Here is a 22736-nt window from a genome sequence, read left to right on the forward strand (position 1 = left end):
TCTCTACGCCGGTTTAACTCGCACGAGATTACAATGGGTAAGTATGGGGTGTACAAACGCGTAAACAACACAATAGAGATGGAAGGGAAAATTCGTCTCTAAGGTAAAATCGGAGCATAAAATACTAAAAATGATGCAATTCTTTCTTTCTCTCGCAAGCAGTAAAATTATCGAAATGATCAAAATTATTATTAAGATACCTTATCCTAATGACAAGAAACACGGTGGGATAATTGCATTTCTCGTTTTAGTGAAACCCAAAATATTCAAGTGCAAACTTGGCACTCTAAAGGAAAAAAGTCTAGCAAATCACACACTAGAAGAATGAGAAATGGAAGTTTGCAAATTTCCTAGCAACCACTGTGGACCGTATTAAGAAAATTCGAACCTTGACTGACGCTTGTCTTGACAAATAAGCCAGTCAGGTGCAAACTGCGGGTTTCGCCTTCGCAACCACGCCAATATGGACTCGTGCACCTGTGCAGGCTGCGAAGGTGCGTTGCAGCTTGCGTACATGATACACGTATACTGCTATATTCGTGTTGCATGAACACACACACATACGCACACAAGCAGCGACGGTGAAAGGAAACCAGCAGCGAAAACGCAACGTTACACGGTTGACAGGCGCGCAGCTCGGCTCGATTACTTCTCGCGGGTTTTTCTTCGTTCGTCCGTCGCGAAGGCGGAGAGACTTGTAGCTTTCGTAATATTGGAAAGTACTCGGCACATTGTCCCTTGAGTCTGAGATACGATAATAATAATGCGAGGTTTCCGGTGCACTCGCCACAACATCAGCGCCTTGCGAGGACCCGCGAAGAATGTAGTTCTGCAGACGAGAAACCATTCGTGTTCGAGAATGACAAAAGAGAAAATTCTATTCTGTGAATATTAAGATTTATGTTTTTATGAAATATACGAGAAACGATCGATAAAAAAAACAGTTACTTTTCTTTCGTTTGTGTGTAATTCGAGTAGTATCGTTTCATATAAATTTTTCAAGTTAAAATTAACATTTTTTTTATTGTCATAGTTTAGAACTTTCCGAAATATTTGTAGATTTTAATCGTTATCATTGCCTTTGCATGCCATGTATAGCATACTATCACGAATTAAAGATTCGAAAATCAATTGGGTTAATTCCGTTTGTCGAATGAGTTTTATAAAATCAACTGTGCAGTTGTGACTGGATCTCGCATTACTTTACTCTTACAGGAAATGTTTCACAAAACGACTTCGGAGAAACTCTGACTTTCCTCTGAACGAATACATATTCGAGGAAAGGATAAGTTATACGAGATAACGTAATTAAGACTTTAAATATCGACCGAGATAACTGTCAGAAAAAGTGTACACAAACGGCAAGGTATATAGAAAAGTACAAAATAATAATTGACAAAAAAAGAGAAGAGCAACAAGTCTTATTTCCCATTACTTGAATCTATATTCACTTTCGAGATTCATGTATTGACTGAATATTTTATAAATTCAACTTCATATTTCGTTTAAATTTAAAATCTTGCAAAATGTAATCTGCGTGTGTACATGATTGTTTTTCTCATTTATGTAAATCAATGTAATTAACTAATAATGTTCAACTCTATCGAATTAAAATTGTGCGTAGAATATGCACCGTTTTGTAAGAAATAAATCCACAAGTTAACGGCCAGGTCTTGTATGGTATACTATAAACCCACGAAATTATTCGCTTCCTAGAATCGAGCAAGTTTCCGAGAGAACTTTATGATCTCGCTCTCGTGATTGACATGTATCGTATATTATACGTTTAATAACGGTTTCCACGAAATGAATTCATTTATTTCGTCACGTTTTTTTATTCGCGCGATATGAAAAGTAATTTTTTGCAACGTAACCATAAATAATAGGAATAATCAGAGGAAATTCGTTGAGATAAGAAAATTGATAGAGTGTAACTATATGGAACAAAATCTCCATTAGTAGTATCATCTCGTAAAGTTGCTCGTAACAATGAAGTATCTATGATGTAGTCTTTGCGAAAAACGAGAAGCCCAGCGCTTTCTCAAGCAAGTATTATCGATCATTCTCTACTCTTAATTACCAGACTCAATGGTCGATTAAACTTGACATAGACCCTGCGTATTTCATTCTCCGTGCGGCGAATTCCGCGCACCTGCCGCAAATAAACGACCGATATCATCGCCACTTTTATCCGACTTCTTCGTACAAGCACAGAGATTTGTTTTTTCTTTTAGTCGCTATTATCCGCAGATGGCAAACTGGTTCTAGCGGATTGCACGCATTTCGCAAAAAGGTACGGTAAAAGACAATATATATCTATATCGATCAGTTTGTTAACTGTTATGATCGTATCAAATAAACTTTTTACTAAATTCCTGTGATTACTGTGCAGTTCTAGGAGCTGCGTCTTCGTGTCGCTACAACTCGGCGCAATTATAACGACAGGGAATTATCGTCACTTGAAAAAGTGTCGAAGCGCGAATTGAGGGAAAAACGACAGATTTCTATAAGTGACACATCGACGCACACATGCTACTTAACGAGACATGGCGGAACTCTTGCCTAACTTTTCAGCTTAAAGCTAGCGGTCTAGTAGGTCTGTTGGAAAAACGCAACAGAGAAAGGTTGATAGTTCTCAATACTGTTCTTACCTGGAGCCTTACGCGCGCCCTGGAGTAGCGTTTAAAATTGGCGTTCGAAGGGGGTGGTACGTGGGTAGGGTGGACGTAGTCGTTCTTGGATACGCGCGAAGTCAGCGGCACGATGGGATGGCCGTTGGCGACGGTGGAAGTCATCGTCGAGGCGTTGGTCGAAGGTGCGTCTCGATGGCTCTTGGTGCGCCGCAACAATCGGCGCACCGTGTTTTTCACCGTCGCGGCGATGTGCGTCCCGCCGCCGCCGCCTCCTCCACGTTCGCCACCGTCGCCTCCCTCGTGGTGACGATGATGATGGTGATGCTGATTCATCGTCTTGTTGTAATCCACCACTTTTTTGACTCGCGTCGACGTGGGCACGGGTGCCACCTTGTGGCCACCCGTTTCCGTCACGTACATCGTGTCCACGTGCGGAGCAATCCTGCCGGATTTCTTGCCGTACGGCCGCTGAACGATGACGACGAACGGCCTCTTCCACCGCTTCCACCGGTCTCTGATCGACCAGAGCGCGTTCCCTTCTGTCGTGAAATGGAACGCCCTGCCGCGAACAGGCTTCACCGTTCGATATTGCGCACCGGAATTCCGAGATGCGACTTGACGATAAAGAACACGATCTTCTTCCGCGAGAAGAAATTTCTCTTCTCTACGTACGTTGAACCGAGAATGTATTAGTCTGCGAAAGAGGTTGTACGCTAATACATAGCTCTGTTAAGTTCCTTACACAATTTTTTGGAAATTTATATCCTTTGCTTTCGCTCAAGAAGGCAATTTTTTCCCCCTCTCCAATACTCCTTTTACTCTTGTAATTTCACTCCTAATGATGTAACATTCGCCGTAATATCTTTCGGCTTACGACTCTGTTTTGCTCTCGTCGTAACCGTTCCGTTACTCTTCGGCTTACCGCTGCGCGTAATACGGCTTCAAGACGCCTTCTCGGAAAGCTAAAATCGTATTGTGAATCAGAACGCGTTTCGATCGCCAAGTTTTAAGTATCTTTGTTACCACGGCGAGAGAAAGTTGGTTCGATCTTTCGTTCCTTTCACGACTCCTCTCTGCTTCCCCCGTAACACTTACTACGAGATCGGTACCTCTTGTTCTCTAAGCGACAGAATATCGAGCGCAGCTGCAGACCGTCCGGTAATTTTATGCGCTCGAATCGCTTCTATGAAGCGCACAAAATCCGCGCATCCGAAAGGAGAAAGCGATATAATTCGCGTCTAACGAGTCACTGAACAATCAATTAAAATTTATTTGTCCATCTCCGTCTTCTTCTTCCGGCGATTTTTCAAGAAATTCACCAGTCACTTTTCTTTACAATATACGATTCTTCGTCGATGCGTCCTTATAATTCTTGGTGCGCAGCTCCCAACGGTTCGTTCAACTCATTTGCCGTGGCAAATCACCCGGAGTTGCGCGTTGAACCAAACTTTCCGACAATTTAACCGTGGCGTGGCAGAGCAAAGTTGCAGCTCGTTAAATTGCGACCTTGCGGATTGCAGAGGTAGCGCGCGTTATATCAACACTTTCAAAATCAGTTTATAATTCAGCAGCGATCGCCCAACAACTCCTCTCGCCTACCTCGCGAGCTTCGTCGTATTTTTGTCCAATTTCAACCGTCACTTCTCTCGACCTTCACACTGTGCTATCTATGGAATGAGTCAAGGAGTTTAACGAAATTCCGAGTTCCGCGTTACCTCGGCGATTGCGATTCGACATTCGTGACACTTTGAGCAAATCGATCTTGCCTCGAATGTCGTAACGCAAACGAGCGACAGGAGAGACTATTTCGATTGACGATAATGCGGTAACAATCACGACTACGACGAAACGTTACGCGGTTTCCTCCTTCAATCGCGACGCGGAGCGGCAGTAATTAATTAGATTTGCGCGCGGTGCCTTTCCATTGGTGCTGCTTCGACGAACGTCACGCCACTTGTTTGCGCGAATTCGGTCCGACGATGGGTTCTTCGCGAACGGTGTGTTGCTCGCAGGTGTTACCGCCGAGGTTGACGTCCCCGGCAGGTGGATGACGTGAATTTCTTTATCGCGATCCGCAAACATTTAAACGGTTTACTGCAGCGAACGTCACGTGCGATTTAATTCAGGAGCAATTAGGAAGCTTCTGCGAACGAAATCCAAATTTTCTTCGTACCAAAAGTCGATTGGTAGAAATTAAATGATCGAAACATGTCTCTTGTGATGATTGATGCTACGATGCTGAGGAAGAAATTGCGGAAAGAAATCTATATTACGAGAGTGAGAGAGAGAGAGAGAATTTCTTTCTGAGACTAGGACTGATCATCTAAAAATAAGACATTTCTATGATTTTAGATATTTCAACGAAAATAGATTTTAACTCGGATTTGAATATGCCAAACTGAATTGATGTTACGGGCATTCCAACAGCTGTTCACTATTCAGACGCATTCCGTTGCTCGGACAAAATTGGAAGATACGCGCACTATCTAGCGAATGGTAAACGCACCTAGCTCGTCACGTTTATCGATCCCATTCCCTAACGCCGAGGCTTAAAAATTCCCCGCGTACAGAATGGATGAGATACACTACGGTGCGGATGCAATTAACCGGGGGTCACTGCACCCGATGAATCTTCCGGGAAAAGCGCGACTCGCACTACTGAGGCCACGTGTGTATCCAAATCTATTCGAACGAGGTCGTCTTTTCAAGCCGTGAATTGTTAGTTTGTCTCGCATGGAAATCCAATCGCGAGTATATTACATTAATACACAAACCCGTCGTTAGATCTTTATTAGTGTAGTAAAATATCTCTATACTTGTCTATAAATTCATTTTCAAGCAAGTTCCTTAAAGTTTACTGTGAAGCACTGTGTGAAAAATATTAATGTTTATTCGAAATGACAATTCTTACGAAACGTGCTGAAAATAATGTCGTTTGAGATAGGAATCGATGTTATTGCCGCGGGATTAACGTAATGCAATGAACGCGGTTAGCGAATCCGTTAGAGTCGGAGCATACGGTATTTCTATAATCGGAATAATTAATGCACTTTACTCCGTCTGCGGGCGTGATAACGCGCGTTATATTTCTACGAGACATGCGAAGGGAAACTCTCTAAACATACAGACTGAATCGAAAACCTACTTTCAGCATACGCCCTAATTAGAGTTTTAAAGCGAATTTAGTCTCGGTGAAAACCATCTTGCTTACGAACGTGAAAAGTATTATAGAATTAATGGAATTCACATAATTTGGATCATTAAATTTTATCGCACGTCGTTACGAGTAATCGCGTGAAAAATATGAAGTGAATAAGGATCCTCGAGTTGATTATTAGGAAACAGAGTACATTTTCCCGAGGGGAAGATAAAAGATATCCAGGATTTTACATTTGCCGAAAATTAATTTAGCTCTTTCAATAGATGCCCCGCGACATGTCTTAATGGTGGAACAATCCTTCGCGTAACATCTCAAGGCCCAGTTTTGCATTCTGTGGTTAACCAGAGATTAGTCGACTCTCAACCTTTTCTATATTATTATCCAAGAAGAGAACGAGAGTCGACTAAAACCTCTGGTTAACGGATAAGCAGAAAATGAAAAACCGAGGCTAAATAAAACATTGTAAATGAATTCTGATTCAAAGTGAGAATGCAAGTAATGCAGTAGACGCAACGTGATCTCATTATTATTTCCGGCACGCCCGTGAATGTCCGAAGGTTACGCACTCGCTCTCCATTCGTAACGCACTGGCTAGATACAGAATGAACGACGTAGATATTACGGTTATCGAAATGATTTAATGCACTAGCGCGGCAATATCGTTGTTACGTTAAGCTGTGCCGAAGCGAACTGAATCTGCTGACGAGCGCTCGCCCGAGAAATTGCGAGAGAAAATCACGGAGACTAATATTCATGGATTCGCTCTGTTCGCAATATCGTTAAAACGTTCTGGCGATCATCGATCTCGTTCGCCACGGTCGTTCTTCTATCAGGCATCGAGGCATCTAATCGAAAATTATGTAACCTCGCGTGATCAGCAGAAAGCCACTTTGCGAAGGAGAAAGAGAGAGAGAGAAAATTACACGAAGCTCTTCAATAACGTTAGTTCATTCGGGTCTTCAATGGCCATTATCTCAAAAAGAAAAGAGGAGCGCATCTCTTTAAATCCAATTCAATTCAATTAATCACCTGCGATCGACTGTAATCAAGCGCAAAATGATACTTGATGTAAAAGCTCACAAGGTCAAAATGGAATATACGTTGGAAAGTTCTTTAAAGCTATCATTCTGTGGACGTATGTCCAATGAAAAATATATGGTCGCAACAAATTATTAAAGGTTAGGTCTTTAAATTATAGAAAATTTCACGCGTGTTTTAGATAACAGAACACTCCATCCGTCGATAGCGCGGATAGGAGAGAATTACAACGGATATCCGGTCGTGTGATGAATAACGAACGGCGGGCTTCTCCTTCGGGTGTAGTCGTAAGAGGTCGACATTCCTAAGCGCGCAGCATGAATCATCCATCATGATGGAAAGACACGGCAAAACCAATAATTTTCACGTAAACACGGACGAGGGACGGGTTCTCTAGACGTTCGAATCAGAAATGGCGAATGCAACACGCGATTCGTTCCATAGCCGCGAGTTGCTAAGCAGTTACCGATAAGTTAACGACGTTGCCATTTTGTCACTCTACTTTACTCTCCTGTGATATAATTCTACAAATATGAATTTAACTAAACCCGTGGGAATAACATATTTTATTGCTGACTCTCCTTATAGGCTTAAATCGTGAAAACAAACGGAGCTGGGGGTTTTTCGAAAACGTATAGCGTATCAGAAATTCCCTTCATTTGTATGTGCTCGACACGACGACGCTCAAGGAAGGAAGGTGGTTTCTCGCTGGCGCGAGAAGAAATTACAACGCGTCCTCGCGGATGTTCCACGCGACGTCGCAAAGGACGGCATCGACGTATGTGTGTGCGTATGCACGTGCGTGTGAGCGGGTCTCCTTGAGCTCGGTAGTGCATATCTCCGTTGTACGATGCACTCTCTTTCGCTGCCTACGCGGCTTGGCAGGGCGAGGCAAAGGCGAATTCCGCGATATTCTTTTTCTCTTTCGTGCAAAGCGCGGAAGAACTCGCATTTGCGATCCATCGAGCAAGCGGATGTGCTTTGACAGTGTGGGTGACCGAATAACGACGAGAAGACAAATACCAAGACTTTTTTCACTACTTCTTGATATCGCGCACTGAGATGGAGATAGCGATTTATATATAATTTCTTGCAAAAAAAATACATGTTCTCGCAAACTCGGCGAATATTTCTAGCGAGGCAAATGTAAGACGTAGAAAAATAGATAAAATAGACACACGAGATAAAGAAATAGACTAGGCGTGCCATTACTGTTATTAGAGGCATCTGTTCTTTCAAGAGTTGCAACGGCTCGCATTCACTACCGCTAGCAGCTGATAGAATTGCGTGTTGACGCAATGGGCGTGTTGAGTCGACCGCGAAACATCACACCGTCACCACCCACTGTATAATAGTCTTGTGCACTCGTGTAGACCGCGTCAAACATCAATGCGAAATACAAGTTACATTGAAATCGATAAATCGAGATTGGACCGCGTATATGCAGACGAAAAAAAATTTGATAAAATTTGATATGTTGATCAAGCGTGCGTTATTATGTCCATCTGTACTACGAAAAGTTGGCAGCCATACGAGCCTAATCTACCACTCTAGAAGAAATTATCGTCCGTCTTTTATCCATTTTTCATGCTTCAATAATTTTATGTACTTTTTAGACAAATTAATAACAAGCTTCAACAATTGAACACAATTATTACCGATTCATATATTTTTATTGGCTCCAAACTCTGGTCGCGTATATTTTAACGTCATCTTCAAACGAAGTCTCGAACGATAAACGGTATTCGCAGCACGCACTTCTCGAAAAAAAAAAAAACCGGCCGTGAGTCATTCGAGATCGGAGTGATCACAAGATTGCGTTTTATGCGGTCATCGGAGAATCGCAGTGCCATGACTTCCTAATGTTATTAACGTAAACGAGTTAACGCTATTCTCGGATGTAGACGCGGAGAAGCCGGAAAAGTACAGTGGCACAAATTGTGTAAACCTTTAGAATTCCAGAGAAACGGCATGAACGATACTCCGTTGTGTGTGAGATACATTACTATAACGCGTATATACACCGAGACAATTTTTTCTTAAAATTTATCCTCAAAATCACGTAATTCAAAAATTGTATGAAAATGTTTTGAAACCCTACATTTTACTAGTAGAATGTATAGTAAAATTTAAAAAAACTCTCGTACAGTTGTTCAAAATGCCACGTTGTCCCACGATTACATGATTTTCAGGGTGAATTTGAAGAGAAAATCTCGCCGCGCACATGGCGTACAATTTAAGTGTTCCAACTTTGAAATATTAAACGAAAAATTCTACAAGTGGTAGTTTTAATCTCGAGATGCGAGCAGTAATCGCAATCACGGATTTAAAAAGAAATTGCCACGGAATAACAATGTAATTTCATGCCATAATTATCGCGAGGGTATCAGCTATAATAAGACATTAGCCGTTTGCAGAGAAATAGGCTGCGTTGATAGGCGACTTAGCGAGTTAATGAAGCTAAGCGGCGGCGCACATAAAAGCGTCCCGATCGCCGGATAGATCGATCGATAGATCTCTTTAGTCACCCACCTAGTACGTGCAGCAACGTCGCGATAACGTTCCTCGAATGTACCTGTTGCACCCTCGAGGAGCAAATTAAAAAACATCGCGTCGTCGCACAACGCATCGTCTATGCGTGTCACGCGCCTCGAGGAATCGGCGTTGCTGCGCTCTTACGACATTCTGCTTAAATTGGTAAAACTGCAAGTCAGAGTGCCAGCTAGAAATGTAAATCGGCAAACCGGTCGCGAGAGAGGACATTGCTTTTTTTTTTGGCAATCGAACACCCGCATCCGCGCGAGAGCGGATCGATACTATCGCAGAGGGCCAGTCGATTGTCTTCGGCAGACGTGCGCGAGAAGCCCTAGGGGTATTTCCAAATAGGAGAGTACGTCATAGAAATACAAGAAACGAACAGTTACATTAGCTTGACGAGACCTTTCGTTTGGTACCTACTTTGTGACCAAAATCGAATGCGAATAAAATGGAGCCGATCTTGTCCCAACTCTTTTTCTTGGATTATTCACCGAAGCAAAACTGTTGTTTGAAATTGGCGTTTTTGAAAAATATTGATTTTTCACGGGTCTACCGTATCTCTCACTCATTTGCATATTTGATAAGCAGCCGAGCAAATCGTTAGTATACATATTTATATAACACGTTCATCGTAAGATCGTCTGGAATCCGGTTTCACCCATGGTACTTGTGCATAAAATCTCTATTCTTTTTCCTTTTCCCCTTTCTCGGCTAAAGAAGGAAGTGGATGCTCGTTGAATGAATAGTCACGTTTGACGAACGCGGCGTTACTCATTGTCAGCCAAGTGTAAGACTCCAAGTATCGAGTCTCTTTAATGCACTTTTATAGCACGCGATTGCCGAGCGCCGATGATGAGCCGCTCCGGCCTGTCTAAGAGCGGAGCTTGCCAATTGTTGGACCAATGTTTACATCGGTGGTATTAATATCAACGGAATAATACGCCGGCGGGCACGTGTTATCCCTCGGCGACCAACGACGTCACCCCGGGATACGCGCGTCACGCGTGTAAATTTCCAGAGAGATCAACATCGTTCGCCGCGTCGGCTATCGAAAACAAGATATACCACGGATTACGGCATACTGTACACATACGAGCAACAAACAACCGTATTTATCGGAGCGAGTAGCGTAGTCGGATGCGTAGAATCGTTCACAGTGCACCACCACTGGAAGATAAGATCCGCCGATTTCGTATCGCGACGACTGCGAAACGTCCTTTCACTTTTCGCGCGAAAAAGGAAAGACGCACGACGGGGCTCCCGCCCTCGTCACGCCGTGTGGCCGGACCAACTAGAGAAGATGAGGCACGCGGAAATTAATCGTCGGAGAGGAAAGTACGCGCGAGGCGAGCCACAACGTAGTTGTCGCATCCTTGACATTTCGCTCGATTGACACACGTGTGCGTCGCTGGGCGAGATGTACGCGGCTAGGGTTTGCCAGTTGGACAACGACGGCGACGTACCCGGTACGCGAGCACACAACCACGGAGAATAGAGCTCCAATTTCGCGCAACTGTCTCCCCTCGCGACGTATCGCGCCGATCGCGCGCGGTCTATCGAGGCGCGAGAGAGGAAGAGACCCCGATCGTCGTGGCACCACGTACACGTACCGGCAATCGGGCACAACGTGCTGCTCGATCGCGAGTCTCGTGCTAACTGAGCGCGTCGAGCGTCGAGCGTCGAGCGGGGGATACGCGCGGGCTCTCTTCGTTGTTGGATCTTGCCAGCGAGCGTGATACGCGCTGCTCCCGCCCGTCCGCCCGTCTCTCGCTTTGCACCACATGCCTGCGTGCCGTGCGTGTGCACTCACACACGTGCGGCCAGCAGCCTCCTCGATCGGGCGTCAGTAAGATCGCCAATTGTTTACGCATGAAAATTGAGACTGGTGCGAAATCAGTAATTTCAATCAACGTAATCCGATTAGGAGACGACTTCGCGTAATCTTTTCCTAGAAGCGAGAAGACGACAAACAACCGTGCGAATATATGCCGCATCCCTATCACTGGCCACGTTTACACGGTGGCTTATGAGTCTCCATTTAAAGTTTCTTCCTTTCATCGTAATGGTCATTTCAATATGAACCTTAAGCCAACGGCACACGACACTATTTTTTCGACTGACAATGAGTTGCTCGCAAGAGCCAATCAGGATTTAGCCTTAAGTCACCTGATCTGAAACTCCGCGTCCTCGTTTGTTCTCGTAAGCAATCCAGCGGGAAAAATAGTATCGTGTACCGCTGGCTTTTGGTACTTGATAAAATTTCTAGTAGATGCAGATATTAAGAGAAATTGATTGAAATGTTTCGAGCAGTAAAATAGGCTCGTATTTAAATGATTGATATTATAAAAAGAAAATTGTGAATCGGGCAGCCATTAAACTGGATTACGAGCCGTGTAAACGCAGTCATTTATTTTCGTTGTGAAACGACGAATTTTTGGAAGACAGCCACGTGAGAGCGACATGGGGGGGATTAAAAGAAGCGGCGAGGTTTTTACTGACAGATACACGATGCATGCTCGGATCTCGATGCGTGAAAATAAAGTCTGTTTGTTCTCGATAATGGCATCGCGAGACGTAATAGCGCCAAGAATACAACCAAGTGATATCACAAAAATATTTCCATTAATCTCAACAACCGTACCAAATGTTTCTACATACACGTTAGCGCTCCAATTGTTCCCCCCCCCCCATCTCCATAAGATTTACTATTTCTACTCTCAGGGGGTTTAAAAAATAAAAGTCATCGATGTTATACAGGTTTCAAGTCTCAAACGCACGTATGAGAAGCGCGAACATATGTGTGCATGTTTGCCTCTCATTTAACTCACTTTCGTGCGTCCATTTTTTATCTGTCGTCATAACGATAATTGTTGCATGCATCGAGAATGAAAGGACTCTGATACATTTACGCGGAGCGATAACCCGTCAATTTGCCGTCGGTCATCTACGGAACGCAATTATACGCACGACAAAATAACGTACATGAAAGGGACTGCGTGTATTTACGTCACTCTTTTCGAAGAATTCCTTTCGGAAAAAATGATCGATCTTTATACCGAGAAAGATATCCGATTAAATATAAACGGATAATCCAATTACATAATAACAAACGGATATGTCCGATGAAAAATATGATCGGTTTTTCGATGAAATTTCATCGGATACGTACATACTTTACATCGGAGAAGCTAATCGAAAAAATTGACCATCGGAAACGCTACTTAAATTGGTTTATCCGATGGAAAATTTTCTCGGCGTACTACTCGGTCGTTTGCTGATTTCTAAGTGGATTACGTCTCCAATTATCTTTCGTGATATAATCGGGAATTGGTGCAATTTGGTGGAATTAAGTGGGTCAGGTAAGATTTCAAGCTCTACTTTGGTGAAAACCCGGAACTAACTCGCCACTTCTCGCTAGTTATAATTGTCTTTTGCCTACAAAGTCTGCGATTCAGAAAGTGCACGAGAAATCTCTCAGAGTACGACGTACTTTTACAAGCTGCGCGCGTTGTGTATGTCGCGTAACATAACGGTCGTGGTCGCAAGTGTGTTCCTGTAACACTTAACAAAAATGCTGTATCTGATGAAGACGCGTCAGGGAATAACGGGAGCCTCAAAGATATCTCCGCGATTTTACGTATTGTGTGCGTTCTCCCGCTATTACATTCCATACTTAATTAAACGCGCCGATTCATCACTCCACTCGGCATTTCGGAAACGCCATTTCTTACAGATTTTAAATTGCAATTTCTGAAATCGTTGAATTGCGTCTGTCCACGGGTTGAATATACGTAGACGCAATAACAATGATAATAAAACAGTCCGCAGCACTTGCAAAATTCACAAGTGGGTGGAGCAGAAACTTCTTATGTAATTACGCTCGTGTAATTACAGTTGTAATAATTAAATAGTATGCCTAACTATGTGTGCGTATAAACGCATGAACTATTATTTCAGAGTTGAACAAGGTGGCAATTTTTACGTTATCAGTCTCGTTTCGTAGAATGCAATTGCAACGATCGTTATACGATGGCAAGTGCTGAACGCTTTGCGTTTACGCAAACGAGGGCAAGACTACATATTTGTGTAGGTGCGTTCGCATATTTATGCGCGAATTCCGCGTGCATTTACACACCGAGCTCGAGTCGGGCGAATAGAAATTAAGCGCACCGCGCAACCGCTCTTAGATGCATTCGTTGCACAACGAACGCATCAGTTTCAGAGCGGGAGAGAGAAAGAGCGGGCGCGGGAGAACTTTGGATAGCGGGACAGGCAGAGAGGACCCGATGGTAGGAGGATCAGAGCGGACGGATCCATTAGATTAATTGACTTTGGGAATTGATGCATGTAATCTAACGCGAGGCGGGCCTTTGCACGAGCTGTGCACGAGGATCTCTCGTGGATTTTTAACTCTCGGGTGGGCGCGTTTTATTTCACAAGCACCGTTCTTGGCCACTTGGGACCTCACCGCAGCTGGTATCCCTTACTTCTATTTTATAGCGGTCAAAATATCGAGCCGGGAGTAACGTTACCATGATGAAATTTCTATAATAATATATCAGCAAGCCGGAACGCTTCCGTTTGGTTAAAATTTTATTAGGGCACGTACCATAAACGTACCATTTTCTGAATGCAACTAAATGAGGATAAAAAATACTAGCCTCAATATTTGATAAATCGTATACAAAATGTGCTTTCTTCAATGTATGTACGTGGTTGAGTTAATTTAAAAGGATTCCAACAGCTCAAAATTTATCTCGCAATTAAATGAATAGTGATCAATGATCGTTCTCAACATCGGTGATCGATGGACTACGCGGCAACCTTCCAAGAGGGTTTAAAGTGGAAAGTTCGGGTCGTAACCTTCGGTAGTCGAGAACTTTCTCGGAGTATATCTTTTCGCGGATAGAAAGTGATGTTACTTGAGAAGAAAATATATACGTTCCGGCGCGATAACGCGACACTGAACGCCAGTCGCCAATAAGGATCTTATGAAAAAACCGTCTGAACACATGCATCAAGATTCACGGTCATTAACCCATTTGCATCATCAATCTGTCGTACCAGCTATCAATTGCCAAGTGAACCGTGTCATTGACAGTTTAACTATTTTGCCACTTTCAATTTACATTTTCGTTGTTCGATTGACGCTCCTGTCGATTTTTTTCTAGTAAGATTTTACATATTCATTAGATTTTTATAAAATTCATTATTCATATTAATTGGTGTCAAAGAGATCTGGAGTGAAAAGATAGATCAATCGATCGTGATAAACCTCTGCGCGAGCATCCTTGACATCTTCCCTTTATATCCACGAAGAAAATCAACCTAGTTAATGCTCGATAGTTACGCGAACAGTAATTAAAACTATATTCAACCTCGGCCAGCTTTACTCGCTAACCGTGCAACAAGTATAACGGCAGAACGTTGGGGGAAAGGAAAAAAATAGCGACGTGTGTGAGAAGTTCTGGATTTTGCTCTTTCAGCGCAGAACGATTAACCTAATTAACCCAGTCGCCGATTATACAATCATGTATGTTTAAAGTGCGACAGCAAAACGCTTTGATTCGATTGTAACATAAATTGCAGAAATGTCTTTGCGTAACAAGGGGTTTTTGTAATGTCAAAGATGAAAGGCGGTGTTATTAAAAGTAAGGTCGAGATCTTAACAGTCTTGTAATTAGCGTGCCTCGTGTCCGGAAGTTACGTATGTAAAAAAGCGCTGAATAATTATGAATATAGGTTTTATGTATGAAGTGAAATATAAAAAGAGTTAATAAAAAAAGCAATTGGTGGAAGGTATGCAAATATTCACGTTCGCGTAATAAATTTGTTTAAAAGTTTGCTATTCATGTTTTTATTATCATCCAATGATGTAAACACTTTTAATTTTTGATAAAGGCCAAAGCGAGTCTGTTATAAATATCTGTCACATGTAGTTTTCTACTCGTTAAAAGCTATTACACATAATAAAAAAAAAATCGTTTGTTATAAATATAAGCGTTTTTACTGTCGACAATCTCGTAAAAGTATTCTTTTTTAATTGGGACTCTAAGTCGATAACGTCAACTGAATGGTTTTAGAAACTTGTTCATGTCTTTACAGCTGGATGTAAATTAATCCGGTAAAGGTTCAAGTAATTTACTTTATGGACAAATAGTATTATCACAAAATAAATTATATTTCGCGACTTAACTAGATGAACATTTTAAATAAAAAAAAACCTTCCTTTCATCCTTGTGAAAATTATAATTTATCGCTTTGCGAAATACAGATAAATATATTTGGTTAAATATGTCACGCAAACAAATCTTTGTTTTCGGTTGAGCCTCTCTCTTCTATGGATTTTCCATTTTTATTTTCTTGCCTCGCAATATTCCCTCATAAAATAGGTTAAGTTTCCTCTCGTCTACAATTCAAGATTTCTTCAATATTCGTTGAAGTGTACCGTATTCAAATTGGCGATTTATCTCGGTAGAATTTCGAAAATAAAATACAGCCCTGATATAAACCTGAGTTGTGGGACGAAGCATATGTATAGGATTCGTATTGATAATCTTACGATGTCTGGCTTGTTCTCTAATGAACGGTACAGACAGAGTGATCTTTCCGACTGACAATGTGAGTCACGTTGCGGTTCAAGTCTAGACGCGCCGGCTAACTCGACTTTTTTTTCGTAGAACTTTCGAAGCCGTCGGCTTCTAATAAAACTTATGCAAGTCTGAGTAAGTAATGATTCACGAGCCAGAATATCGCTGGCATTATCGTTGCCAGCACTACCGTTCGAATAAGGCCTGGACAGGCTATGATTAGTAACACCATCTCGGCTGGAGGTGTAGCAGTTAATGAATTCTGTACCAATAATCGCTTTTAACCTTTTTCTTCTAATACTCCCTCGATATTCCTACAATCCCCATCTTTCTCAGCGTATACCGAGATCTTTACCTTTTCTCCAATCTCTTTTCTTGAACTTTTTAACATTTTCAGGCATATACGTCTCGTTTGCTCTGATCCCTTTGACCTGTCTGGCTGTATGCTTCTTTTATGTCTTCCTCAGTGTCTTGGTCCCCTTCTGCATATCCTAAATCATTCCCTCTCCGATGTATTCAGCTTATTTTTTTTCTGGTGACTCATATCAGTAGTCTTGCTGGCATCTCACCCTTTGCGTGTATGGCATTGCGTAGCTTATTGTTTTTCGACATTCTTGTCCTACTTTTATTCTATCTCTGCACCTATGTATATTATGCACAGCAATAAACTTTTTTTTTCACGATAGACACGATCGTGAAATATCCAAGTGATATATTTTCGATGATAATTTTTCTAAGAGAAACCTCTCCAAAAGTGATGTATCTCAAATAATTACGATAGCTGATATTATTGACAACAGACGTTTTGACGAAAGTTTGATCATCTTATAGTCATCTTATATTTAAGATCTTAAGATCATTTTTAAATACTCCGTAGCCAATAAAATACAGCATCTTAGGACAAACTTAAGATGGTCTTAAATATAAGGATCTGACTACCGGCCATAGTGCAGTTTCATAAATACATATTATCTTGTATGTACATCTTTCCGGAGGGATATCGCACTGAAATTTCAGTAGGATCACAGACTTTACTGACGCCAACAAAATTACGTTCACACACGTGTTCCATCGGCGGCCATCGAATTATCGATCCGTCTAACGTGCAATTGTAAATTGACCGAAAATGTCCTCGGCATCGTGTTGACGATAGAATTTGTTCAAAACAGATTTATGGCAATAACAATGGATCTTCTTGCCGTTGTAATCTACGATAATCAAGTTGTTTGCCGTAATCGTAAGGACACGATTATTGACGATTTAATCTTCATGTGTAAATTGCAAGGTGCAAATTTATTTCCTCTACACTCTTAATACCAAGTATAATCATCGTTTACGTAATCATTGATCCTTAGTCAAGAGTCGGTATCTTCCACTTGTCTATATGACATCATTTTTAGCGTGATCTCACCGTGATGACAGTAAACTTGGAAGAATGAAGGAGACCGATAGTGCCCGTGATTGCATAACTGCATCTCGGCAAAAGCGCAGCTGTAAAAATACGCTTTTCTGAAGGGTCTTTTTAACGCGCGAGAAATGAAAAAGGCAGCAAACGACGAGATGTTTTCTTTTCTTTTTCTGTAAAAATTTCTGGAAACCGCTACCGACTAAGTTTTTTTTATCCTTTTATCCTCTTGAAAAGAAAGATAAACGCTACGATGATATTTCAAACACATTTCTCCAATTTTGTTAGCGTCGATTTATAAAATCTCACATATAGAAATATTAATTTAAATATTAGCAAGCAAAAATTTACGTCGTATCAATCATTAAATTGTAATCGTGTACAAGGAAAATCCCAGCCAAAAAATCCAATATTTTGAACGTTCACGAATCACCAGCATGGCGATAAATGTGTGAAAATTGAAGTATACATCGAATATTAAATAAATAAAATTGCAACAAAACGATTAAGAATTAATTCTTTAATGTGAACTCTAGAAACAATTTGTCGTTTACCTTTTTAGGTTTAATTTTTTAAAACTGTTTAATACGTTGAATAATTCTGCAAATAACTCATGGTTAATCGTTTTAATGTGACCTTTAGTATGGTCAAGGGGAAGTCAGTGATCTTTGTGATGCTCCGAGGTTGGTAGGAATCGAGCTTTCCTCGACAACGCGGTGCAGTCAAGTACGAGTAGCTATAGATAACGTGACATATACGACAATATGTTTTCGTGGTTAAACTATAAAGCCTAGTTCAGAGAGAAACATTATCTCTGACACGCTGATGAACAATTTCTAGTGATGCGTGATCTGATAGCATTTATATAGCCATTCTAGAATGCAAATCTCTTAGAACATTATTATATACAATATACAATTGTACTGATATGTGCAATTATTGGTAATGTTATCATACAGAGACAATGCTCCCCCCAAAAAATCCGTACCGTTCAGTTGCTCAATTATTTTATCAGTAACACGTGCGAGAAATATTTTGTCACGAGCAGAGCAATTTATATTGCTTCTTTTACATCTTATTCTTTCTTATATACCTCTTTTATTTAGAAATTTTCGTACATATTTACATCAACACACGTTTTATTTGTTTTTTTAGAGAATCTGAAAAGATATACAGTAACACGTCTAAAAAGACACGAACCGTCAGGATTATATCGATAATAATTAGCACCGTGAATCACCAAGAGAATGGAGGGGGGGGGGGGAAGAGTAAGAAGAAATGTGTTCATATCTGATTTTTCTAGGAGGATCCAGGACTTTCAGCTATATTGATGTAACGCGAGATTTCGGATTCTTGGAAAATACCGAGCACTGTCCCGTTTGAACGAGGCTTAAGGTTGACCACGGTATGTACGTCTCGTAGGTGGAAATCGCGGCTGGCTTCGAAACAATCGACTCCTAGCGCTCTTCGAATGCGACCGGTGCGACACTGTGCGTGGAGGACAATAGATCCTCGGGTTCGATCGAGGATGCCATTTATGGCGTCGGCGTCGCCGTCGCGAGGCAGGCGGTCGTCCCTGTCCTCGAGTAGTTGTCCCGCACGGTTTTGCGAATGCGAATAAGCGCACGCTAAGCATTGGCGGCTCGATATACTTGACGGCTCCTTCCCGCATGTCAATTTCCAAACGAAAATTTCCAAACGTCTCTGTATCGATAGTCAGGCATAAATTGTATTTTGCCATACGCAATAGCACTTCTGTCACTCGACGCAAGTATTATAATATACAGTTAACAAGTGTAATAACTTTGTTTGAAAGAAAAATAAAAGCTATTTCAAGCGACAGTTTTTGAAATCTCCATGTTATTATAAAATGTATTCTCACATTTATTATTCTTAATTAATTAGAAAGTTAATTTGTAATCATTTTGCTTCTGTTAATTTTTTTCAATTTCCAATTCCGAATTAGATTTTATTTTCAACTTTGTTATCGTGCAGAAATTTTGCTCCTAAATCATCACCGCAATATATTTTTTCAGATTCTCTAAAAAAAATGTAAAATGTGTGTTGATGTAAATATATACGAAAATATATAAATAAAAGAGATGTATAAGAAGGAATAAGATGTAAAAGAAGCAAGATATAAATTTCCCAGTTCGTGACGAAATATTTCTCGCACGACAGGAACATCGACCGATCGCAGCGATGAAGGATCGACTTTAGCCGGTGAACGTATCGGTTTTCTGATGTGTCACGCGACTGATAAAATGATGTCGAACGGGGCTTTGTCTTCCTTACTTCTCGTGTTACGCCAAGTCGAACGGAAAGACTGTGATCGCCATCTGGCGTATCTTTCCGCAATGCTCGAAGCTATCGCGAAACTCTATCGGTAGCGAGAGCGACGCGATCGGTATAGTTTTAAAAGATATTGCACCGTGAATTAGAAATAACAATTAGTATGGTATATTTTTAGTAGATCGATATCCGGAATCTCTCGAGAAAACGTACCTTTTATTCCTAATGCTTAAAGAACTGGACATCCATTCGAGACAAGTAAAAGTATCGCGGAAAAAAACAAGTTCGCGTTTCTCAAGAGAAAATATATTACACGTTAATAAAAATTTGTCTTATTAATATTATTATTTCTTCCGGTAAAATCTTATGCTCGGTTGTTTGGATTCAACATTTTGAAACAAAACATAATAAAGTATTTACTTTCCATATCCATTTTAGTTGGCGCAATTTGATGATATCATTACTTTTGTAGAGAAGATAAAACTGTTTTTTTTCTAACAAAATATATCCAAATAATTAAATTATATAATTCTTGATTGGGTGGCGCTTATACTTGGCGTCTTTTTTCGATTTGAAAATTATGAGAATCGTCTCGAGGTGCAATTGTGGAACTTACAAGCAGAATCTCTTGTTATGTATAGGTTTTTTTTAGCGAAATACTTTAACCCGAAATAACATGTAGTACACATATCGCGATGCGCTTGTGCGTGGGCGAATATTTATCGCTAACGCGGTTATTAATTACGTGCGTTAGCATGTCCATTCAGCACGCGTCTCGCGCACTCGTGACAGAGAAATTTCCTGCGCCGCAACGTGATACGATCTTGAAAAATCTTCCACGGTACCGCAATTAACTGCACGCCGTGCGTTGACGTCGTTGCACTTTAAAGGCCAGGCCTCGCTGTATGATTTTCGACGGTGTACCGTCGTGATTGGCCGCTAACATGCGCGTTCGATTCGTATATCTAGTGTACGCGTTATTACGTTTATACTTTAGGTGCAATATTTATACTAAATATTACATTTAAGCCTGACTTTTCTCCCTCTTTCCTTCTCGCTTGGATGACCGCGAGCTGAGAACACCGTACATGCATTTCCTAAGGAGCTAAAAAAAATACGAGTACGGGCGAGAATTCGAGATAAATTAATCTTACAAGTTGCATGTTTTTTTAAGCCTGTTTCACCGGCACGTGTACTAGAACGGCGAGTTTACGAACGACCTATCGGACGGTGCTTTCGTCGATTGAAAATCAATGACATGCAAGTGGAACGGCTGAAGGTGTATTTTCTACGTTGAAAAGAAGAGTGCGTCGGCCTTTTAAGCGTCGTTTTGTTTAACGACGTACAAGGAGAGCATCTGTGACACTACGCGATTGGGTTGCGCGTCTCACAACAGAGACACCGCCGGTGTCGCATCGTGGAAGACGATTTCGCGTTACCGTCCGAATAAACTGGAGTATCGATCCTATTATTACTGCCTCACGCTCGAAAGAGCCGCCACCGCCACCATCATCGCCGTCGCCGCCGCCACTGTTGCTGCCGACGTGACAGTTCGACGTCGAAGCGAACCTTCTTAAATGTGCCAGCCAGTGACGATTAGCTGCATTGGCGAAATGCCGTGTACACTAAATCCGAACGATCAAAAACATGCGGGAGGATTATCGCAGCCTGCATCTAGCGCGCCCATGATTCATACACTCGGATTCTTTAGATGCGTTCAATTCCGATTTTAGAATAACAGTGAGATTCGAGGGGTAAATCGCTCAAGGCACTGCGGTGTACAGATTTGCGGCATTACTGGGCATTACTAGGCATTAGACCTCGTTGGAGCGTCATAAAAATAAAATGAGATAAAATAAGTGGCGAGCGTGGCGCAGAGAAATGTGCGTTGCTTAGTGAACAAATGAACGAGAAGATTCGAGTTCCATTTCACCCTTCAGGTTGGAGGTTTTCTTCGGCAAGGTTTAGTAGCCTACCAAAGATGAAGTAAAGCCAAAATGCTCAAAGTATCAGAACGAACTGGATAAAACAGGCTTTAAGCCTAGTACACGAGGAAGAAGAAGACCAAATAAGATAAAACAGATCAAACAAGATAATAAGATGAAGTAATGCCCACTGGGCATTAGTGGGCATTAGAGTACACGATTTTGGTCAGGGGTTTACCCCTCGGTGAGATTATTTTGTGCGGCGATGCACGAAATCTCGGTATCGATGATGAATAACGTAACAAATAACATTTTATACATTTTTAATATTCTACGCGATACCGGCTTCGTTTTAATTTCGATATGCAATTATGAGTTTTCGGAAACAGAAACGTAAAGAAGAAATTACTTTATCAATTTAAAGAACTGGACAGTAAATAGTAATATAAAATAACGTGATCGATTGCGAAGAGCAATTCCGTTGACTTAAAGAAACTTGAGAGTTGGGATCATATGTTTTGACGGAGAGCTACAATTACGGCTCGTGTAGATATAGTAACGAAGTTTCCATCGAAAAGTTCAGTACGGCGTCTGTTGGAGGAGTGAGAGAGAAATACCAACAGCTTATTTGTTGTCCACAGGGAACTCAAAATTTATTGTTGCGTCTCGGCTGGAACTTTAAAGAGAATCCAATTTCCAAGGTTGTATACGTGCCGCTACCAAATTGAACTTTTCAAGCAAGTTTTCGCATTTACAAAGATGCCATAAACGTTCATAATTTTTGACAAATAATGAGCCTCGCGTTACGTATACGACACTGCGCTTCATATTTGAACATTTTGACAGAAAGCGTTCTATGAGTATTCCATTTATACAATATTTTTCAATTTTCAACAGAGAATTTATGCGATAGAGAATAAATGTAAAATTTTTTAATTGTTTTATTAAAAAAATAAATGTTTTATTGAAAAATGAATATTTTAGTGGAGAATACGTATAAATATTCGAAACTTTATACATATGTATTAATACACGTATTAATTTTTGTTGCATTATTTTTTGCTAAATTTCCTCAAACGGGTTTTTTCCAACGGATCACACGAAGAAAAGCATTAAGACCGAATTAGCACAGTTATTATCGACAGTAGCAACTTT

At 41.2% G+C, this 22736-nt stretch overlaps 1 protein-coding gene across 4 annotated transcripts in view; it reads right to left on the reverse strand.

Annotated features, from left to right (window-relative positions):
• Positions 1–22736, reverse strand: part of LOC105561994 (serine/threonine-protein kinase MARK2-like) — a 104139-nt gene that overhangs the window by 57979 nt on the left and 23424 nt on the right. Inside the window, exons 1-2 of one of the 4 annotated variants that reach the window (XM_012012445.1) lie at positions 10833–11269; positions 2652–4300 (exon numbers count right to left, since the gene is read on the reverse strand). The exons of the other annotated variants lie outside the window; for them this stretch is intronic. Coding sequence (XP_011867835.1) covers positions 2652–3053 — 402 coding nt within the window. The 5' untranslated portion in view covers positions 3054–4300; positions 10833–11269. Of the gene's footprint in view, positions 1–2651; positions 4301–10832; positions 11270–22736 lie in introns of those variants that run through there. 4 annotated transcript variants of the gene reach the window in all.

The sequence above is a fragment of the Vollenhovia emeryi genome, unplaced genomic scaffold (genome assembly GCF_000949405.1).
Source record: "Vollenhovia emeryi isolate VEMERY1.0 unplaced genomic scaffold, V.emery_V1.0 DF939197.1, whole genome shotgun sequence".
NCBI lineage: Eukaryota > Metazoa > Arthropoda > Insecta > Hymenoptera > Formicidae > Vollenhovia > Vollenhovia emeryi.